Source organism: Wyeomyia smithii, chromosome 2 (assembly GCF_029784165.1).
Source record: "Wyeomyia smithii strain HCP4-BCI-WySm-NY-G18 chromosome 2, ASM2978416v1, whole genome shotgun sequence".
NCBI classification, from domain to species: Eukaryota; Metazoa; Arthropoda; class Insecta; order Diptera; family Culicidae; genus Wyeomyia; species Wyeomyia smithii.
Window position 1 is genome coordinate 216,518,594 of NC_073695.1, and position 21,844 is coordinate 216,540,437.

At 37.1% G+C, this 21,844-nt stretch overlaps 1 protein-coding gene across 2 annotated transcripts in view; it reads right to left on the reverse strand.

Moving 5' to 3' along the window:
* The window catches only part of LOC129721836 (uncharacterized), a 185,793-nt gene that overhangs the window by 142,683 nt on the left and 21,266 nt on the right, over window positions 1-21,844 (reverse strand). Inside the window, exons 2-4 of one of the 2 annotated variants that reach the window (XM_055674878.1) lie at window positions 16,961-17,253; window positions 16,415-16,891; window positions 1,462-1,671 (exon numbers count right to left, since the gene is read on the reverse strand). In XM_055674878.1, the coding sequence (XP_055530853.1) occupies window positions 1,462-1,671; window positions 16,415-16,683 (479 nt within the window). In that variant the 5' untranslated portion in view covers window positions 16,684-16,891; window positions 16,961-17,253. Of the gene's footprint in view, window positions 1-1,461; window positions 1,672-16,414; window positions 17,254-21,844 lie in introns of both variants that reach the window. The other variant, XM_055674879.1, reaches the window with a different exon arrangement.

A 21,844-nucleotide genomic window follows, 5' to 3' on the forward strand; every position in this document is an offset into this window, starting at 1 on the left:
TTTCGGAGAACGCCAGGAGCATGTGTACGGTAAAAAAAATGCAACTGCAACCCAGCACGTATCGGCTGCTTTGGGTATACCGTTTTCGTTGCATGTCGGCATGCTCTCTCCCAGCTGCCGCTAAATTGATTACCCTGACATTGCCATTGAATCGAATGCACCGTGGTTCCGTGGATAGTCGGAGTTGGTTTTGCACCCTTATGCTACCAGATCATACCAAACGATAACCCCGCGCACCGCGATGTCTGCTGCTTGTTGTTGCATGTGCCGTAATAAAAGGAGGCGGAAAGATTCGCAGTAATCGTGACAAAGTATCATTTTGGCGGGCTAGCAAACTGCTTCTGCTGCTGATGGTGCTGCTGCCGTTGTTACAGGCTTGTTTTGGTCTTGAATTAAAATGTTCGCAGTGCTGGCGCGTTTGTGACAGCTGATAAATACACACTTAGCAACTGTTTACTTTGAAATTTTGCTGCAACGAGAGCCGTGCCGGGTAAGGCACGACAAATGATGTCGGTAATTTGATTAAATTTTTCAATTTGCCACCTTAACTGGTGCCGTTAACTGTTTCATTGTTTTTGTGTTTTTTTTTTTTTTTTTGTTAATTATATCATCTTGGAGAAATTCGAGCGCAAAACGTATGGGCCCATTTAAATCGATTGAAGAATATTTGAATGCAATAAAGTTTGTTAATAAAATTTAAAAAGGCTCAAAACCTCAACCTAGCCTATTCTACGTAAAAAACTGTTTAAAGATCTTTGTCTTGACTTTGAATAGGCGTTATAATGTTTGCTTTTTACGTTCAGTCGTTTCTCTTTTCAGTAAATTATAAATTTTTTTTTTAAATGAGCGCTCAAAAGTTCTTGCTAGAAAAACTAAACATTCTATTGTGTTTTATAAAAACGCTGTTGAGATAGATTCAATGCTATAAATATTTTTTTCCAGATTCCTTGTTTTGAGATTTGATCTCTTATTAAACCCTTATTCGATGGTTTGTTACGACAATATTTCATGAGTGATTAGTACATTATTAAATACGTGAATAAATCAATAAATAAATAAAAAGTAAATTTACAAAAAAGTGTATTTATTATGATTATAAAAAAAACTAGAATTAAAAAATAAAATAATCAGAGAATAGACAGATATATGAATAAACACAAAAGCCATAAAAAGTCTCTTTCAAATAAATAATTTTCTATCGATTGAAAGCTTAGGCTCATGATCGAAAGATCGTGTGATTATTTTAATGCTATAAAATAATAAAAGCTTACTTTGCCATATAATTTAACGATCTACAACGCACCTCATCAAAGCTTTCTGCAACTTCGTTGAATAAAAATGCATTTTATACCAGTATAACTTCCAGCGATTAACTGCAACAAAATTGAGCTTGATCTTGCAAAGCTTATTTCGAGCTTTTACCAGTAAGAGGCACCCTGAGTGAGCTTTATGTCGACTTACCTGTCGCAAAAGGAAAACCGGTTTCCTCTGGCGTTGTCGAAATGGCTGCGTTCGGCTTGCTCCTCGCAGTAGCTGCAGTTGCAGTATGAGTACTGCGAACCATACAGGCTGGAATCGTCGTCCAGGTCGGTGAAGTTGGCGTCGGTGTCAAAGGCATCGTCGTAGTTGCTTCTGGGCGCACCGGAATCTTCCGATGTGGCGGCACGTGATCTGCGCAATGCGAGAATGGAGAGAAAAATATGAGATAAAATTAGTAGGATAAATCTCACAGTCCATGAATAAGATGATTACATGTTCGTTTCAAGTGTTTAATAAAAAGTAATTGATTTAGCGCGTCAAGAAATAGTGCAGAAGGGTTTTACCAGCAATTATCCGATAGACGTTTCAGAGAAAGCTTGTACGATGGTAGGTATGTACTTTGCATAAAAATGCTATAATCTTCCACCATAGATTCGTCGCTTGGCCACGGCGAGGTACACCTCGGAACACTGCATTACTTCACGGTCCGTGCCGGCAATCAATGCCTAGCTGCATGAATCAAACGTCAATGAAACCTTGTAGTTAGTTGCCTATAGCACGGAACTATGTAACATGTGTTCAATACTCGGATCGAATCGATCTTCGTTTGGAAAGCTATCCGATTTTTCGAATATTTAGCATCGTTTAGATTATACCAGGGGCAAGTATTTTAACTTCTGCTTTTCAATAAGAAATAGCACATTCATTTTCATTTGAATCAAACCAGTTTAAAATTGTGACCTGCATAGCAAAGATTTTTTTTCGAAAAGTTATTCCAAAAACCCTAATAAAAATCCTTCCTTAATGAAATGATGGTATAAATTGAACCAACGCACTTATGTAGATAACATATCTTATAGGACTGTATAATCAGTGAACCGACTAAGAAGAGCAACGGCTGTTGATGATGAATGGAGTGCCACTTTCCATCGAGAAGCTGTTTGTATCTTAAAAATATATGAGCATGCTTTTATCGCGAGTACCTTAAGGCGTGAAACGGTAGCATAGTGTTGATATGGTTGCCCATGCGTAAAGGTAATAAAATCTAAGTGATGGTTTTGTGGAAATGGTTACAGTAAAATAAATTTCGTTTCTCAGTCAAAGTGGAAAAAGGTTTCAGGTCTTGCATATAAAGTTTTCGATGAAAAATTAATTTTTAGTACATATCGAGTCTTTTTTAGTTTCTAGATGACAAGCTTTACATTGCTACATATTTGATTAAACTTAAACTGAACCTTAGCTTGCAAGATTAATTGACCACTCTACGTTCAATGAAAATGCCACAGTAAATGAACTAGCGCCGTCATAACCGTATGTCTATTTCCTATTTCATCACACCATCAGCGACCGCATGCAGGGTTGCAGCGCTTTTCACTTTCCTTATCCATCAATCTAAAAGTAAAATAAAGCAGAGTCTAAATCCATTTCACCTCTTTCAGTCATGGTCATCATGCAACGATTTAAACCCTCTTCCTAGCGCCTCCTCTCCTCTCCGGTGAATAATGGCACAAGAACTAGTGTGCCGTTGAAAGTGAAAGATAAGTTTCATGCGCCAGTTTCCAATGCATACGTCGCTTCAAGCCACCAAACTGGAAATCAATTGCAGTGCTAGTCGAATGCATCGGGAAGACTTTTTTCTATTTTCCTATTGCTAACCGGTTGAAACCGACCGAAAAGAGATGAGTGGGGAAATTTTCCCAAACAGGAAGCTGAATATCTATTTGCAAACCACCATTGAGATCTTGCCTTGCGACAAATCGTGCAGAAGTCCCACATTGGTTTGACTCGGTGTAGCACACACAGGTTTGGCTTTTCACTTTTTTCCCACTCTTAGCAGCGCCGTCGGTATGCACTTAGATTGTTTCGTAAGGAAATTTATCATCAATAGTGGAACCCACTTCGTCCGGCAATACCAACAAATACAGGCAGCCGCTAACCTAATTATTAGGTAAAACGACATGACAGCTAAATTGATGCTGGCCGAGTGCCGAGTTGCTGTCGTTGAAGGGACTGAGTTTCTATGATACAATCGCCTTCGGTGATTGTTTGATTTTATGCACCGTGAAGAAAATAGTTATACTTTAATATACAGTTATGCTGACCAGCCAAGTGCCGTGATTTCATGCTTACCTAATCGTTCCGTATAGTGCATGGAGTAATTTGCCGCAAACTGAAGAGCGAGCTTTATTTCATACATTTTTTTCTAGATTGGAAATCACGTAACTGTAAAACATAAACATTTTTATTTCTTCAATGCTGAATTTATGATCTCTACAGCGTTCTGAATGCAATACTCCAAACAACAAGCATATTGCATCTTGCTTGTCATTTAGAACTTGAAAAAAAAATTGATCGTAAACATTCATTCATGATTCTGCTGAAGACAGGCTGTACTATTTTTGGGAACATTATGCGTGTTGACTCTTGCTGTTAACAATTGAGTGCCCAAAAATATTCGACTATGAAGAAGGTACTAAATTATATAAAAGGTTAATTTTTTTCAGAATTTGAAATTTGTGAAATTTTTGCTTTAATCATACGAGTGCTGTTTCGTGGAAGTTGGATTATTCGTCGATTTTTAACCAAAAAAAAAATTGATTGTCTTCAAAACGAAAAATCAACCAACGGTGAACAATGACGAACATTTTTTTCAATTGTAATTTTCAATTTTTCTGAAACTTTGCACAGATTACGATTTTTTTTATAAGGACTAATTTTTAAACAGGGCTTATGTCATCATGGTATTGATGTTTGCAAATATTTTTAGAGCTAGAACGGTTTCTTGATCGGTGTGAAACGTTCGACGAAGTTGTAGACAATAATTTTGTCTTACTGTAAAAAATATACCCCGTAAAAAATTTTGTTTTCACGAAAAATATTACCAACAAATGGTTTATTGTTAATTTTGTTCGTTTTTCTATTCGAACAGTTTTTTCAAAATATTTTTTTTATATAAAAACTAGAAAACTTAAGCTGAACATTGATGGTATTGAATAGATAAATGAAAAACAAAAACGTTCAAATTCCCCAAAAGAGACAAAAAAATATTTAAGCCAGAACGGTTTGAACCACGACTGATATAAATCACCGTTAGACAAAAAAAAATAAGAAAGAAAAACGCACTTCTCGGGGATATGATTTTTTTTATCAAATCCTATTATAACCTAGGATAAACGAAAAATTAAATGTTTAATATTTTCGAAAGAAAACATTTATTTTCATTTTTTTCATAGTGCATACTTTTAAAAAGAACAAAATTATTATCAACAGCCGTTTTGGCTCCGGAAACGTTTTCATCATAAGTGCCCACACTCGGCACAGGAAAAAAAGATCCGGGACGTATTTTTTTTCTTTTTGAGAATAGTCGTTCTTAGCACTGCCATGGCCGATTTGGGAAATCTGTTTGAAAAATTTGAAAAAAAACCTAAATTAACGGCTAGACCTTTCATTTGACACTAATTTCGTGGAAATCGGTTCAGCCATCTCTGAGAAAAGTGAGTGAGTTTGAGTAATCTTCGGAATATGTTCCTTTTCATAGCTGGATTTCACATTTTTAAACATAACAGGCAAAGTAATGATCCGTTTGCAAATAAAATCAATAGAGTCTTATTGGGCAACTAGACCTTCCATTTGACACTGATTTTATGAAAATCGGTCCAGCCATCTCTGAGAAACATGAGTGAGATTAAACACTCTCCAGAACACGTTTCTTCAAATAACTTCTGAACCACACGTTCAATCTTCATGAAACTCAAAAGTTAAAGGTTTTTTAAGTAGCTCGTTCATATAAAACCAATTTTGTTAAAATCGGTTGAGTAGTTTCTGAAATAATGATGTTTCGTGATTTTCACATTTTCGAACATAACCTCTAAACTAAAAATTCGATTGCAATGAAATTCAATAGGGTCTTATGGGGCAACTAGACCTCTCATTTACAATTAATTTCATGAAGATCGGTCCAGCCATCTCTGAGAAAATCGAGTGAGATTGGGAGAGCGTTACACACACACATACACACACACATACGCACACACACACACACATACAGAAAATGCTCAGCTCGTCAAACTAAGTCGACTGATAAACGAGATTCGACACTTTAGAGCACTTTTAAACCTTTGGTTTTTCCAGTGATTGCTATACCTTTCTAGGAGAAAGGCAAAACACAGACACGTGTCACGAAAACGGGGAGGGACCCAGAGGGGCGGCACCTTTACCAAAACTAAGATAGACAAAAACTAAGACAACCATTTTCGAAAAAAAAAGTTCCGGCTCGAGTGTTTACGGGTTAAAGTAAGATTTTTCGTTAGCATAACCTATCCTCGAAAAACGACCGTTTTTGCCTTTCTCCTAGAAAGGTATAGCAATCACTGCAAAAACCAAAGGTATAAAGTGGTCCCAATGGCCGAATGTCATATACCACTCGACCCCTTTCGACGAACTGAGCATTTTCTGTATGAATGTTTGTATGTGTGTATGTGTGTGTGTGTATGTGCAACTTTTTTTTCTCACTCACTTTTCTCAGAGATGGCTGGACCGATTTTCATAAAATTAATTGCAAATGAAAGGTCTAGTTGCGCCATAGGTCAATATTGAATTTCATTGTAATCGGATTTTTAATTTAGAGGTTATGTATCAAAATGTAAAAATCACGTAACATCAATATCTCAGAAACCACACAACCGATTTGAATAAAACTGGTTGCAAATGATCGAGCTGTCTCCAAAACCCTTAACTTCTAAATTTCGTAATGATTGAACATATGGTTCAAAAGTTATGTAAAGAAAAGTTATCCTGAGGTTGTTTAAACTCACTCATTTTTCTCAGAGATGGCTGAACCGATTTCCACAAAATTAGTGTCAAATGAATGGTCTAGTTGCCCCATAGGTTGTTTTTGAATTTCATTGTAATCGGATTGTAACTTTGTCCGTTGGTCATAAAAATGTGAAATCACATACTGAAAGTAAACATATTGACTTTCTCCTAACGATCACTGGCTAATTAAAAGGTAGACAAATGATTGAAATGGCCGAATGTCATATGCTTCTCAACTCAGTTCGACGAATCGAGCATTTTCTGCATATATGCATGTATAGGTGTATATGTTTGTGTGTGGGTGTGTACGTGTGTATGTGCACCTTTTTTTCGCACTCACTTCTCTCAGAGACGGTCAGACGATTCTTTCTGTCTTGGTGTCAAATGAAAGGTCTATTTGCCGCTTAGGTCGCTATAGCATTTCATTGTAATCAAACTTTTAGTTTTGGCGCTGCGTCAGAATGTGAAAATCGCTCTTATATCTCAGAAGCTATGAACATAGTTGAATTCAAGTTAATGGGCTTTTAAACCCTTAAACAATGACTTACATAATGTTTAAACATGTGTTTTGAGAGTTATAAAAAGAAACGTAACCCGCCGACTGTTTGAAACTACAGCTACGATCAAAATATGTGGCCTCAACATCATTTTTGCGGCCTTGCTCGGTATTGAAGTTGAAATTAAAAGCCACTTTTTGCCTTTCTCCTAGGAAGGTATAGCAATCACTGCAAAAACTAAAGGTATAAAAGTGCTCAAAAGGGCCGAGTGTCGTATATGTGTGTGCATGTGTGTGTGAGTGTAACGCTCTCCCAGTCTAACTCGATTTTCTCAGAGATGGCTGGAAAGAGATAAAATTTTTTGTTTAAGGAAGTTATAACAAAACCATTGGTAAAAAGTTAACGATAGAAAAATGAAACAAAATTTTATTTATTATTTTATAATCAATTTCTTTTTTATTCCAAGAAAGCCTCTAACGATGAATAAAAACGCATTCGTTTTCAATTTATTTCGAATTTAAGTTCAAAAAGTTCAGGATGGAGAAATGAGAGACAGATTTCTACTTAAAAAGAAAAGTTTTGATGTTTTGCTTCTATTTCAACTTTTACAGTAATAATTGAATTCCAATAATGCAATGTTATTTTAATAGTAATTTAAGATAATAAAACTCTTGGTAAATAACTTTAAAATTGCATCCGTTTTTAAGATTTTCCAAAAAATAAGTTTGGAAAATTTGAGCTTTTTATGAAAATATACCTGTTTTGCAGGCTATTCATGGTTCTCCAGTAACAAGCATAGATTCATTGAAATATATGATCAATATAACATGATTCATTTTTTGACAGCAAGATGCAGAAGTTACGGCTATGTTCACATTCACAGAAATTGGGTTGAATAACTCATAGGACGGAGAAAACTTTCCAATTAAACATCTAATCTGTTTGCTGTCAAAGAGTCAAAGACAGTTGAAGGCTTTTGATCTTATAGTGTGTTCAATTAGTTCGTTGTGTAGGTGCGCACCACGTGCATTCTGTGTATTGGTATTGGCGTCAGCTTGGGCTAACTTGCTGTCATTTTCAAAACGACCTAAGTAACGATGAGAGATTCTTTCCACTATTACTCTGTTTCGTTAACTATGTCGTCATTATAAATATTTTTAACGCTTTCTTGACCCTAAATCGAGAGATTATAATATTGCCTGGCTTTCTATGTGTTCGCAAACGAATACACTAGCGCTACCTGGTTGACAAAATTGATTATTGCCATTTGGAAAGATCGGTAATCACTATCGAGCAGGTTGGCATTTGTTCACTTCCTTTTTCCGCTTGAACGTATGCCAGACTACTTCAGGTAGTGGCCAAATCCACAGACGACAGATTGACGGGGATGATAGGTGTTCCAGATGACCGGAGTGCGTCAGCCCATTCGGTTCGAAAGACCAGATGTCGATCTTACCGGGTAACAGCAGACGTTCAGAAGAGGCGTTGGTTTCTTCACAGACCATCAATCTCTTGCGATTGGGTATAGTTCATTCCTTATAGTACACTGTCTTTCAATTCTCACTATTATAACTATTATTATAACTGATTCGCTTACATTACAATTTCATCTTAGTTTTAATTTGATTCAATACGTTTTGAGGAATTCACTTAGGGCTTCGAGTCACCATCGACCAGCAACAGATACCATCCTGGACGGTGTAACAAGAAAATGAGGGTGTTTCACGTGCAGGGTCGTTATTTACTTACTAACTACAAAATCGCAGGGGTATAACAAACAAATTTTTAAAGTGATTTCGTAGAGTGATTTTGATAATATTTCATTCTATGCAGGTTTCGTAGTTTTTGCTATTTTGTGCTCTAGGTGTGTACAAAAAATGATGCTCTTTTAACATTTTTTGGTAATAACTCAGTTTGTGTGGAAGCTATCTATTTTGTGTTTTCTACAAAGTTGTGTGTTTTAATGATATACAAATATATGTAGAACATTGTAACCTTCTAAATGTTACAGTTCTTTGTATATTCGAAAAAAACTAATTTTAAAAACAAGTCCAATAAGAAATGTTATATATCCAAAACAAAAAGAGTTAGAAAAAAGGTCCTTCGACAAAGTTTTTTGTAGGAGCTTTATCTATAACTTTGCTGAAGACACCATTTCTTTAAAGTGTAAGACTAAAATGTTAGATTTTGCAGCGCCACTAGCGGTTGAGTTTCGAACTAAAACTTTTTGTCATGATTTGAGCCTTTTTATATACTAAATATCTTTGGAAGATAGTATGTCAATAAAACCATTATTTGGAGAGCAAATGAATTAAGTTCACGTTTTTGAGCTCTCGTATCACTGTGCACTGTGCACTGGGATTAAATTGAGAACCTGCCACCGACCATTGTCACTACCGTAACTCTCTAATATCTAATCCTGCAAGTATTACTATCGCCAAAACAAACGTTCTTTCGAAAATGCAAACGACTGCAAAACTGTTTATGCAAGAGCTGTGGACCTTAAAAAATGACGCTGGAGAGACGTGGGGCTGGGTCGATGAATTACCAACGGCCATCAAGGAGCGCTGACTAGCTTACAGCGATCAACACGGCACTATCAAAGTATTTACTAACAACGCCCCCTATTTAACAGCAGAGCATTACCCGCTTCGAATTGTGTGAGATCCGCCTAGCAACGGAGCTGTTCCAATAGGTCTGAATCATTCTGGCGAAATCTACTTTTGGGTGGACTCAACACTTGTTCCCAACTGGCTGAAAGCACTATCTACCACATGGATCACGTTCGTCACCAACCGCGTATCAAAAATTTAACAGTCAACGCACATGCAATTGGAATCACGTTGCTGGTCAAGTCAACCCAGCGGATTGCATCTCCCGCGTAAAAGTTTTCAAAATCAAATTCCCTGATTTTCTCTGATTTTTCCTGAAACTTAACAATAATTTCCTCGATATTTTTCAACATTCAGCACAAAAAAGTTCAACATGGATCAACGCAAATCTGAAAGCCACCCTGCCCGCGGAACAGAAGCAGAAAAAATTCTGAACGACGACCTGTTGAGATGAAATAGAAAAAGGAAACGAAAGAGATTAGGCCTAGTGAGGAAAGGAAAGGAGAGACAAAGACCACAATAAACCATGGTGTCAAATCAGCTGAATAAAAGTTCTTTCTCTGGCGCAAATCGGCGAACGAGTTTTTCGATGCACCTTATCACAGAAGCACTTTGTTTGTAGCAAAACAACTCCCGATTTATTGGTAGGCTGTCGAGTAAAAAGTCGAAACTTTGCCGTGATGAGAAAACCCCCTTGTTTAGTCGTCGCGGAGATCCAGAATCACTGTTTAAGATACCGTCACGTCTGAGTCTGCCAACTTGCCTTCCCTCCCTAGAATAGAGATAAAAAAGAACCTTCCCCCAATGGTTGAAACCTCGTGCAATCGTCAATCGTGGTGGGTGGTCTCTCGCATCAGAGTGGTGATTAAACCACCCACTTAGCACCGGGGTGCATAGAGGCGGACCAGTTACATCCTCGACTCATCGTTCTGGCCAAACCAATCGACATCTACACAAAACGAGGATGCTTTCCTTAAAGTACGCCAGGTACAAGTGAACACAACAGCAGCCGCCACCCAACTTTCATTTATCGATTCGCAAGTGAGCAAGTTTTCTAACTATCGTAAACTACTACGCATTATCGCATATTGTCGCCATTTCATTCGAAACCACAAACCAACAACCGAGCCGTCTACATCACCATCACATCCGTTCCTTAGCTCAAAATTTATACAAGAAGCCAAAGCCATCGTCATTCGTCTCGTAAAACAACAGTCGTACAATGAGGAATGGAAAGCACTTCAAATCTCACAACCAATTGTATCTTAATCCAAACTACGTTGACTTTAACCCTCTATTGGCAGTGATCAGCTGATGATCGGGGGCCGTCTAAATCAAATTGTTCCACCAGGAAAACACTCACTCTCACTGTTGCCAACTGTACAGATTTATCTGGAAATGTGCAGATTTTATCGGTTTTTTCGGTACAGATTCTGTACCGGACAGATTACAGATTTCGAGAAAAGGTACAGATAAGTACAGATTTTTTAAATGGTTAGAATGGATTAAACCAAACTTTTTGGCCGACTCTGCAACGATACAATGAATGCGATCTTGCAATCCACGCATTTAAAATTTACTGCCAAATCTCGGTAATTTGCTGCCGAAAATGACACCACTTAAATTTTTTCGTTAAATTTCGATTTAACCAAACAAAAATGTTGGCAAATATCCAAAATATCGGTGGTGTTGCTGAATTATGGGTTTCATTGTTTTGGGCTGAATTTCCGGGAAATTAAACCGCAATGGCTCGGTAATATGCATTACCGAGCCCCATTCTTAAGTGTGCAAAAGTTTGATTGACTGAGTCAACGCAGTCCCAGTTTTCTCTAGACAATTCACGTTGAAGCTGTATAAAAATAAACCTTTGGGCCAGTGGCACAGATTTTGGTACAGATTTTTCCCGGAAATTGAACAGACGAAAAAGATTTTTGCAGCTCCCAGTACAGATGAAAATGTGGCAACACTGCTCGCTACCCACTCTTCTGCTTCGTTCGCTACACCACAACCATTTGTATGTCGCCCCTCAGCTCATGGTTAATGTCCTCCGTCTACGACACTGGCTGGATCAAGAGGGCAGAAACTTGGCGAAAATCGTCGGCCGTAACTGCATTACCTATGTAAAAGCCCGTCACAAACTGCTAAAGCAATTTCTGTCGGAAGTACCGTCACCTCGAGTCACAGCAAGCAGACTGTTCTCCACTATTCTGCCCTATTCTGCCAAAACCACAACCAAACTACCGTCGCGCCGGTCCCAGAAAAGCTTTTGATGCAGTGTTCGTCTGCTTCGTTAACCGTGCGCACAGTGGGGCGTCTCCATACAAAGGCGGCCCAGCGAAAAAAGTGTCGATAAATGCGACCAAAATTTAGTATTTACATAGCTTTGGGGCGCTGAACACGAATTTGGTATCCGTTTTTTGTTTGGGGCCGTCCATAAAGCACGAAATCCAATTTTAATATTTTTTGGCACTTTGTTCCTTTTTATAGAAATCTATGATCTTTGACCACTAGTAGTGCCACCGGACGTCCTCCCCATTGAAAAAGTGCGTAATTTATGGACGACCCCTCGAACTAAACCAATTTTGCCTATATATATATATATAGATATATATATATATATATATATATATATATATATATATATATATATATATATATATATATATATATATATATATATATATATATATATATATATATATATATATATATATTACAATAAATTAAAACAACATAAGTAATACAAACTAACTACAAATTGATAAAATCATCATCAGCATCATCATCTTCCGCTGTGATCGCTTAAATCTCGTGTTGAATTGATTCCGGAAAATTTGAAGTTCATTTTACTTATCAGCAGGAAAAATATCTTTCGCTGCAATTTTCATTTCTTCTAGTAATATTTGATGTTTCATTGTTTCATATATATGTTATAATCCGGTTTCTTTGGTTGAAAGAGGACATTTAAATACATGTATAATACCATGAATTGACAACTTACTAGACATTGAATTAGGTGGTGCCGCTGAAGTTGAAGGCTCCATAATACAATTAAACGAATTTATGAATTTGAAAACCAAGACACTGGAATGACACAACGTTAATACACAACGTTCTAAATGAATACGAAAAGATGCTGGCTGGCCAAGCAAGAAAAGTGTCGATGAATGCGACCAAAATTTAGTATTTACATAATTTTGGGGCGCTGAACACGAATTTGGTATCCGTTTTTTGTTTGGGGCCGTCCATAAAGCACGAAATCCAATTTTAATATTTTTTGGCACTTTGTTCCTTTTTTATAGAAATCTATGAGCTTTGACCACTAGTAGTGCCACCGGACGTCCTCCCCATTGAAAAAGTGCGTAATTTATGGACGACCCCTCGAACTAAACAAATTTTGCCTATATATATATATATATATATATATATATATATATATATATATATATATATATATATATATATATATATATATATATATATATATATATATACATATATATATATATATATATATATATATATATATATATATATATATATATATATATATATATATATATATATATATATATATATATATATATATATATATATATATATATATTACAATAAATTAAAACAACATAAGTAATACAAACTAACTACAAATTGATAAAATCATCATCAGCATCATCATCTTCCGCTGTGATCGCTTAAATCTCGTGTTGAATTGATTCCGGAAAATTTGAAGTTCATTTTACTTATCAGCAGGAAAAATATCTTTCGCTGCAATTTTCATTTCTTCTAGTAATATTTGATGTTTCATTGTTTCATATATATGTTATAATCCGGTTTCTTTGGTTGAAAGAGGACATTTAAATACATGTATAACACCATGAATTGACAACTTACTAGACATTGAATTTGGTGGTGCCGCTGAAGTTGAAGGCCCCATAATACAATTAAACGAATTTATGAATTTGAAAACCAAGACACTGGAATGACACAACGTTAATACACAACGTTCTAAATGAATACGAAAAGATGCGGAGGGTGACGACTGTTCTTTGTTTTTTTTTTCTCATAAAGCAAAATGTGTGCTTTACTTTTGTATGCCAAAGAGTGCGAAGCAAAAGCAATCTTTAAACGGGCTATTGTTAGCCGGAGTTTGATGGTACGAATTTGCTGCTAGTATTTAACACTTCAATCAGTTTAGCGAATTTCATTATCATAAATTAAAAAGGGCTGATTGTTTTTAATATTGTTTTAAATTTGCAGAAAGTGATAAAGTTTGACATAATTAAAATTTCATGAAGATTTGTTTACTATTTTCTTATTTAACACTTATGTTATAACTTTTATTTGATAAATTTTGTTATTTTTGCCCAAATTTTTATTTTATTCTTACGTATTGAGCTCGATATTATTATTATTATTATTATTATTTATTGGTTATTTCATCCGACTTAAGTCTTAATGAATAAAAATATATATGTGGCTGGGAAAAGCCGCCTTGAGAAGCCATGAAGGCAACTATCAAGCTGGCATAAAAACCCAGCATCTTTTACGAGTATTACATGGCTAATATACAATAACGAAAATAATATAAATTAACAAACATTTCATCGAGCACAATAAATTACTGAACCTAAAAATTAAAATTATCGTAGTACCGGTTGTATACCAGAGTCATTCGGCGAACAGGTTCATTCAAGCCGTAGTTTGTGCGGTGCGCATTAGTTTGCAGTAAATGCTGGCTACGTCGTGGGCGAAGTGGGCAATACAGCTGCAGCGAAGTTAGAATAGCAGGACTATCATACCGATTCGTCAAGATTTTGTGTGTCGTTTTGGCAATAATTTCTTGGCGGCGCTGTTCGAGCGGTGAGATTCCAACCAATGAGCAGAGACTTTCATAAGGTGGCAGATTATCAGGGTCTCTCCAAGGCAATGTACGACAGATTCTTCTGATGAAAAGTTTATGATATCATAAATTTCCATTAATGGGGTATTATGGTTATGATTAAAATTAATCCTGGATGAAATTTCAACCTCAAAAAAAAAAATTAAAAAAACTGCTATCGCTTTTTTCACTAAAGAGACAATTTGCACAGTTTTGCGCAGCAGCGGACAGTATGCATTTGAAAGCTTATGTTTTTACCTAAATTTTGAATGTAGTCACAATCGTGGCAAACTGCGGCAACTAAACTTTTAAGCTACTTTTCTACAAAAAAACTGTGGTGCGGTTCATCTAGAGCTGGTTACCGACTTAACTACGGCAAAGCTTCTGCAGGCTTTGAGAAGATTGGTTGCACGAAAAGGACTATGCGACACAATCTACTCGGATAAAGGACGAAATTTTATCGGTACAGCGAATGAGCAGCGCAACCTAATCTCAACTGTCTACACAACTCAAGAACTAATCAAGCAAATGGAACCAAATTTGGCAAGTCGAGGTTTCTGGGGAAAAATGTTTGTTTGATGGTTTGATACTCCTCCTACAGATGAAATAGACATTTAAACCATTTTTTCGGAAAACAGCGTAAAATGATCAAAATCTTTCACAGAAACTTACGAAATCAACGAAATACAAAATGAAAATTTGTGGTGTCTGCAAAACAGCCAAATGACCGAATATCAAAAAGAATGGCCAAAGGCCAGAAATTGACTTCACAAGCCATTTTGAAACCATAGATGACGACTTCCTGTTTCCGAAAAAACAGTTGAATATGGAGAGGATCATTCCGATAAAACCAATCATTTCTAACGATTAGTCTTTCGATATTTAATGTATCCAATATCCGATTCGTCATGAATTTACAGGCTATAAACAAATCACAAGGTCAAGTTTTGGCTTTATGAGGAGTCAATTTCGAATATTTAAAATTATTTAAATAAAGCAAAATTGGCGGAATGAAGGTTGCCTCAACATTTATAAAATATAATTAATTTTTTTTAAATAAAACTTTAAAAAACGATTTTTCGATTATAATACCAGGAAAGTTGTAGACAGTAATTTTGTTCTTCCAGTAAAACTAAAGAAAATCACAAAAATATTATTAATTATGTAATATCTCAAAAACCCCACTTCTCTGATCCGATCAAACAAACTGTTCTGGGTCTAAAAATATTTGTAATCATCAATTTGTTTCAAGTATAAACCATTTTCAAAAGTTAGTCGTGATGTAAAAAAATGCTAATAGCACAGAATGTTATTTTTAACACATAGGATCATGTGTGCAAAACAATAAAATTGGGACTCGTCCAAATAAAGAAAAACCACAAAACGTACAAATTGGGTTGAGAGGAGATCACAGCCACCAACACTTATCTTCACATTGGGATTGGAAAACCTGCTTGTTTCAATTTATTAAGTGGAAAGGAATTATCGAACCAACAAGCTCAACATTAGGTAGCTATGTGGTGACTGGAGAAAAAAAAATAACTACGGATAATTTTTTTATTTAATTTGGGCTACCGACGGTTGCAGATATCAAAAGCATAGAACCGACTGTAAAGTTTGCCAAAAAAGATAATTGGAATTTCAAACCAACTGTTTTTTCAGGTTAGGACCGGCATTTCATCCAAATAAAACTATGCTACAGACACGAAGCATCGCATTGAGGTAATGGAACCTGTTCCAAGCGCTGTTAGAAAGTAACGAAATGATACCAGTAGTAGGTTACTTCCTAGCGTTGGTTTTAACATATAATCTATATTGAACCAAACCGACTGTTTTGAAGCAGTTTCAAAAAAATATGCTTCCGCATTACAGGTAATGCTTACCTGCGGCATCATCTCTCGTTTATGTTATACCTCACCGGTTTCAACAAGGCGAGTTATGTTGAAACATGCGAAACTACAAGACCAAGTTCAGTGGTTTCTTATACTTATCTAATTATTAAGCCCTTTACCTTTGGAGGAAATAAACTTCAATTCTTGATTATATAAAGCGACTATACAAAAAGCAAGAGGATTAAAATCAAACTTTTTAAGCTTTACACTCGTCTAAAAAGTGGAACATATACTCACTTTCTTCCTTTTTGATCAACGGTGTCCACCACAACGTTCCAGGTGCGATGGATTAAATACAGCAGAAACAACATTCGCGAGCTTTCTGGGTTCTGGTGCTGTTGTTGCTGCTGCTGATTTTGGCGATTATTTCTAGAGGTCGTACTGGTACCACTCTGTTCGTACCAGAACCGTTTTCCTCCGCAATTTTCACTATATTGCTGCTGCTGTTGCTGCTGCTGTCTGCGAGGTAATGTCGACTCATTAGCACTGCTAATCGCGTTACCCATCTTGAGTTGATTATAAACAGCGATATCAAGTTTTAGCCAGCTTCCATCGGACACTTCACGGCAGTGAGTAAAAATAACAGCAAACTGTAGTAGGTATTCCACAGAAAGTTTAATAAATTCTGGCGAAACTCATCACTGATTCTTATTGGCCGTTAATTGCAATTTACCACCTCTCGAATAATCGCTCCCATCTTGCTCATCCAATTAACTAAAAATTAAACCAAGTTCTGCACCGGCTGGTTCTACACGTGAAACTAGTAACTCATATTAAACTCACCAGGCTGCGCAGAGACTTTTTTGCGATTTGTTTTGTTCAGAGCATTCTCTTAATTTTTTTTTCACTTGAACTATGTAACAACTTTTCCTCCTTTCTTCAGCGAAACACTATCGCTCGATCATCATACGTTACTTTGCGGAATACCGTCTACCGTCTCGGCCTACAGGTTACGCCCAAACCAAGCTGTTTACACGCTCCGATGGAAGTAATTTTCTAGCTGAAGTCGCTTGCTCTGCTACTTGGCGGTCCCGCTGCGGCTCGGCTGGCTGACGAGATCCGATTATGGAGCGTACCTATGGGAGCGTACATAGGAAATGATTAATAATTTTGCGGCCAAATTAAATTAAAATTAGTCCGCGCTAAGGGTGACGGCACGTTCCCGCCACGCGGAGGAAAGAACCGCACACTCTAGCGGACGCAGTCGTCCACTTAACTAACAGCAATTGATCAATCGGAAGTGACTGCAGTTTTCTGGTTTGGGCTAATGTAAAAGCTTCAATCGAGATAACGTTATGACAACGAATGAACAAGTTTAGCGGTAGCGGAAAAGCTGAGCTTAATTTGAGTTGCCCAATCATAATTGTATCACGAATGATTCAGTTATCAAACCCAAATAATGGGTTTATCAAAAAGTATAATTACGATAGTTGGCTTGATTGAACATAAAGAAAGAAGATGACAATTGTAGAGAAGTATATACCAATATTGTATTTTTGTCGAAAGTAATAATTACATCGTGAGAACAACATGCTAACATTCATATAATTTTATAGTGGTGAGCCGTCTAAGAAATCACATGCATAACATAGAGTATTGAGATTACTTCCAAACATTTTCGAAGCGGTTATATCGTTATTCTTTCAATTACTTCAACAACTACTGTTTGTAACATTTAATTTAATTTCAATTTCATCAACACTTTTATCAAATTGGTCATGAACACCACTGAAAGAGCGCAATAAAACGATAATAGTGCTCCGGAACCAACACTATTCGTTTACGACTCTAAGTGAGTTATTACTTACGATGATCTGGAAAGCCTATTATGAACCGGAACCAAGAAATTCATTAAATATTTCCCGACACTGGCACCACGTTGGTGTCCTGCCACGCAGGTAATTGATCCTCGCATTAAAAAAACACGATCGTGCTGCCACAGTAACCTACAAAGTGCAACCCGCCCGTTTGGGGCCACATAGTGAGGCAAAATATTATTGCACATTCTGGTTCAGCGACGGAGCAACAGGCTATCAACGCAACGCCATCGGGGGAAAACGCATGCAGTGCCATCCGTTCCGTTCCGTTCCGTGCGTTCGTTAGTTCGGAGAGCCTGAACCGAAGGCAGCTAGAAAAACTGGTTTCCTGTACGGCACACCCGGAATGAGAAAGTAAGTTTGAAAATGGGAAAACATTGGCAGTGGGAACAACCCCTTTCGCGATGATGCACTTTCTGCGTACGGGTAAATCGATGAATGCTGCCATTATTTGACGAACCGATCGACCTGGCTGATGCGAGTATGGGAAGGCACAAAATGGCACACTTCGAACAAATTGCTATGCCACAACTTTGACGATTGGTTGTAATTATCAGTTTTACGCGTCGTTAGTCGGGCCTCGACAGGTAGGATGGCACACACTGAGATGATGATGGTAGCTTGAAAGTGTTACGAAAATATAAAGGAATGCATTTACCAACTAGTAATCATCTCGGCTATCCGAAAACGGAAACCCTTGATCCGATGAAAACATACTTTTGATGATCGCGAAAATAGTTTGATCGTTGATATTCGCTCGATCGCAAATCTTGTTTCAACTACAGAATTGTTTAATTTTAAAATAGACTTTGTGACATAACATGAGTTTATTTGGCAATCACCGATTAAAATCGCCCGTTCAACTTTCAGGGAACTTTAAAATAACAAAAATTGAAAATAAACAGAAGCAAATTCCTGCACTAGAGCACCCGTTTTCTCTAGACTACGGACGCAGGCGGTGCTCGGCATCTATTGGCAGGAAATTGCCGATAATTGGTTGTTCTGTTATAATTTGCCGCTCCGCTGACCAACATTCGCGAAAGCGAATCCGGGACAGGGCGATGATGTAGGAAACGAACGACATTTATGTATGATTAACTAATTAATGGGTGAGAAGACCGCTGGTACTTCCCAGTCGTTAGAAAAAGAATTCAAATTTTACCTTTTAGGAAAAGTTTTATAATGAGAAAGTTCATGATAAATTTTATCAACTAGGCAAATTTATAGGTTAAAACATATGAACCAAATCTAATAAACAAATTTAATTTAGGAAAAATAGAATCTGAAGAATATTCGTACAAATATTTCAGCAGCAAAAGAAATAGCAAAGCCAACAAAGGTCTACACCAGTTTGGTGCAAAATGTAATATTTCTAGGTTTTAATACTGGACTCTATTTCAATCCTTGATTACCAAGAATTATGGGCCTTTTTAGGCGTCCACTAGCGTAATTGGAACCTAAATTATTTAAGTCCAAAATGACATCACATGACCATTTACTGTGTGACTTTAGGAAGAAAAGCCATTCTTTTACTACCTAAAATAGATAAGAGATATTTTACAAATTTATTTTGATTTATGTTGTTTTCAATTTGTCGTCTAACTGTGGATCGATTTACTCTGGAAAGATAGTTTGCGTCAATTTTACTCCTGAGTGAGCCGGGTTTTTTTTCTCGTTTTTCTAAGTCAATATAGAAATGTAAAAACCTGAATTCTGGTTTTCGCTATTTGGCGTTGTGTTAACACCGTAATGACCATTAGAGTGCCAATCAAAATCGATTTTTCGAATATCGTTTAGCGGTAGGGATCAAAAGGTGCATCTTCTCTGTTTAAGTCCCCATGCAAAGTTTCAGTTCAGACGGACATCGGGAACACGTGCCTCAAAGCGGTCAAAGTTTCATGAAAAATATCGATAAAAAAGAAGCACAGGTATACATGAAATAGTTGAAATCGAATTTTTTAAGCTGCCATATCTCTTAGAAATGCATGAAACGTCGCGATTTGGTGTTAAATCGAAAAAAAAAATTCTAAAAAATCAACTTTATGGGTCTTAGAAAATTTTTGAGCTTGGGGCCAATGGCATATATATAAAAAATTAACTTTCAAATTTCCTTTAGTGGTAGAACTCAAAAGTTTCGCCTCCACGAATAGAGTCTCCATGCCAAATTTCAGCTCAATCGAACTTCGGGAACACGTGCCTCAAAGTTTCAAGTCTTACACTCACCACCATTTTAAAGCTTCAGGTTGGCATTACAAAATGGTGGAGAGTTACTCGTCCGACTCGTCACACTTTAGAGAACGAGCGTAAAACACTTTTTTTTTCCTCATATATCATTTATTTGACACGGCACAAATACAATTTAATGTTTAACGGCGCCAATTATATCTGGTGACTTAAAAACTAAAAGCAAATTTTTTATCCTCGCTGCCGACTACGAGCTGAAATTTAGTCTAACTTAAAACTAGCATGAATTTTTCAATCAGTGTTTTGTTGTTGAATGGTCGTCTGATGCTCTTCGAATGGCCGATGTCATGAGCTGGGGCAGAGGTTTGTATTCTCGGGTCCTGGAGGTATTGTGCGGGGTCTAGTTGCTGGTTATGGTTCGTTGTTGTTGTTCGCTAGTGTTCAAGTGGCCATATGGTATGTGCCGCTGAGCCAAAATATCACTGAAGGCCTCGGGTTCTCAGGTCGTGGCGAATTCGAGTGGGGTGCAGTTGCTGATTCCAAAATCTGTGCTTAAGGTTCGAACGTGTTCTTGTCGTTTTGTTGGGTGTAGACGGAGGGGAACGGGACTAGACTGGGGCATGGATGGATTATAGGAAAACGTATATAGGGGTCATGTAGCGTATGTCACGGCTCGCCAAGACATCACGAACAGGTACAGCTGGCCGTCTACCTCCGGCCTCAAGGGAAGCTACTAATTTAGACCTGGCGTCACGGTGGACAGGGCATGACCAAAAAACGTGCTCTATGTCGTGATAACCTTCACCACAGGCACAGATACCACTTGCCCCGAGCCCAATACGACGGAGATGCGCATCAAATCTGTAGTGATTGGACATAAGCCGAGACATCACGCAAATGAAATCTCGACCTACATCCAACCCCTTGAACCACGGATTCGTCGATACCTTGGGTATAATGGAATGTAACCACCTTCCCAGTTCCTCTCTGGTCCAAGAATTTCGCCAACTGATGATCGTATTCTGACGTACAAATGCAAAAAATTCATTAAAAGCAATTGGTCTTTCATAAATTTCACCGTTTGTTGCGCCCACCTTAGCCAAAGAGTCCGCTTTCTCATTGCCCGGTATCGAGCAGTGAGAAGGGACCCACATTAAGGTAATCTGAGAAGATTTTTCGTATAAAGCACTCAGATGTTCCCGTATTTTCCCCAGGAAATACGGAGAGTGCTTAACATCTTTCATCGATCGGAGAGCCTCAATGGAACTGAGACTGTATGTAAAGATGAAATAATGGTCCGTGGGCATTTTTTCGATAACCCCTAGGGTGTACTGAATTGCAGATAATTCTGCGACGTAAACAGAAGCAGGATTATCGAGCTTATGGGAGACGGTATAAAACAATTTTGTTGTTTTGCACTTTTTGCCTTCAGCATAGCGAGATATCATCATAGTAACACGCTTTTGAACGTTTTGTGTATGTATATACGATTGAATATGTAAGTGTGTGTCTCTAAGGACGTATATTTGTGAATGTATGTGTGAGCATATGTGTATATTTAAATTGAGATAGCTAAAAGTAAGAATATAAACATATGTTTTGCATAAGAATGCTGTAGAAAAACAGCAGACTGTAAAAAAATATTCTTCTAAAATATTTTTCTTAA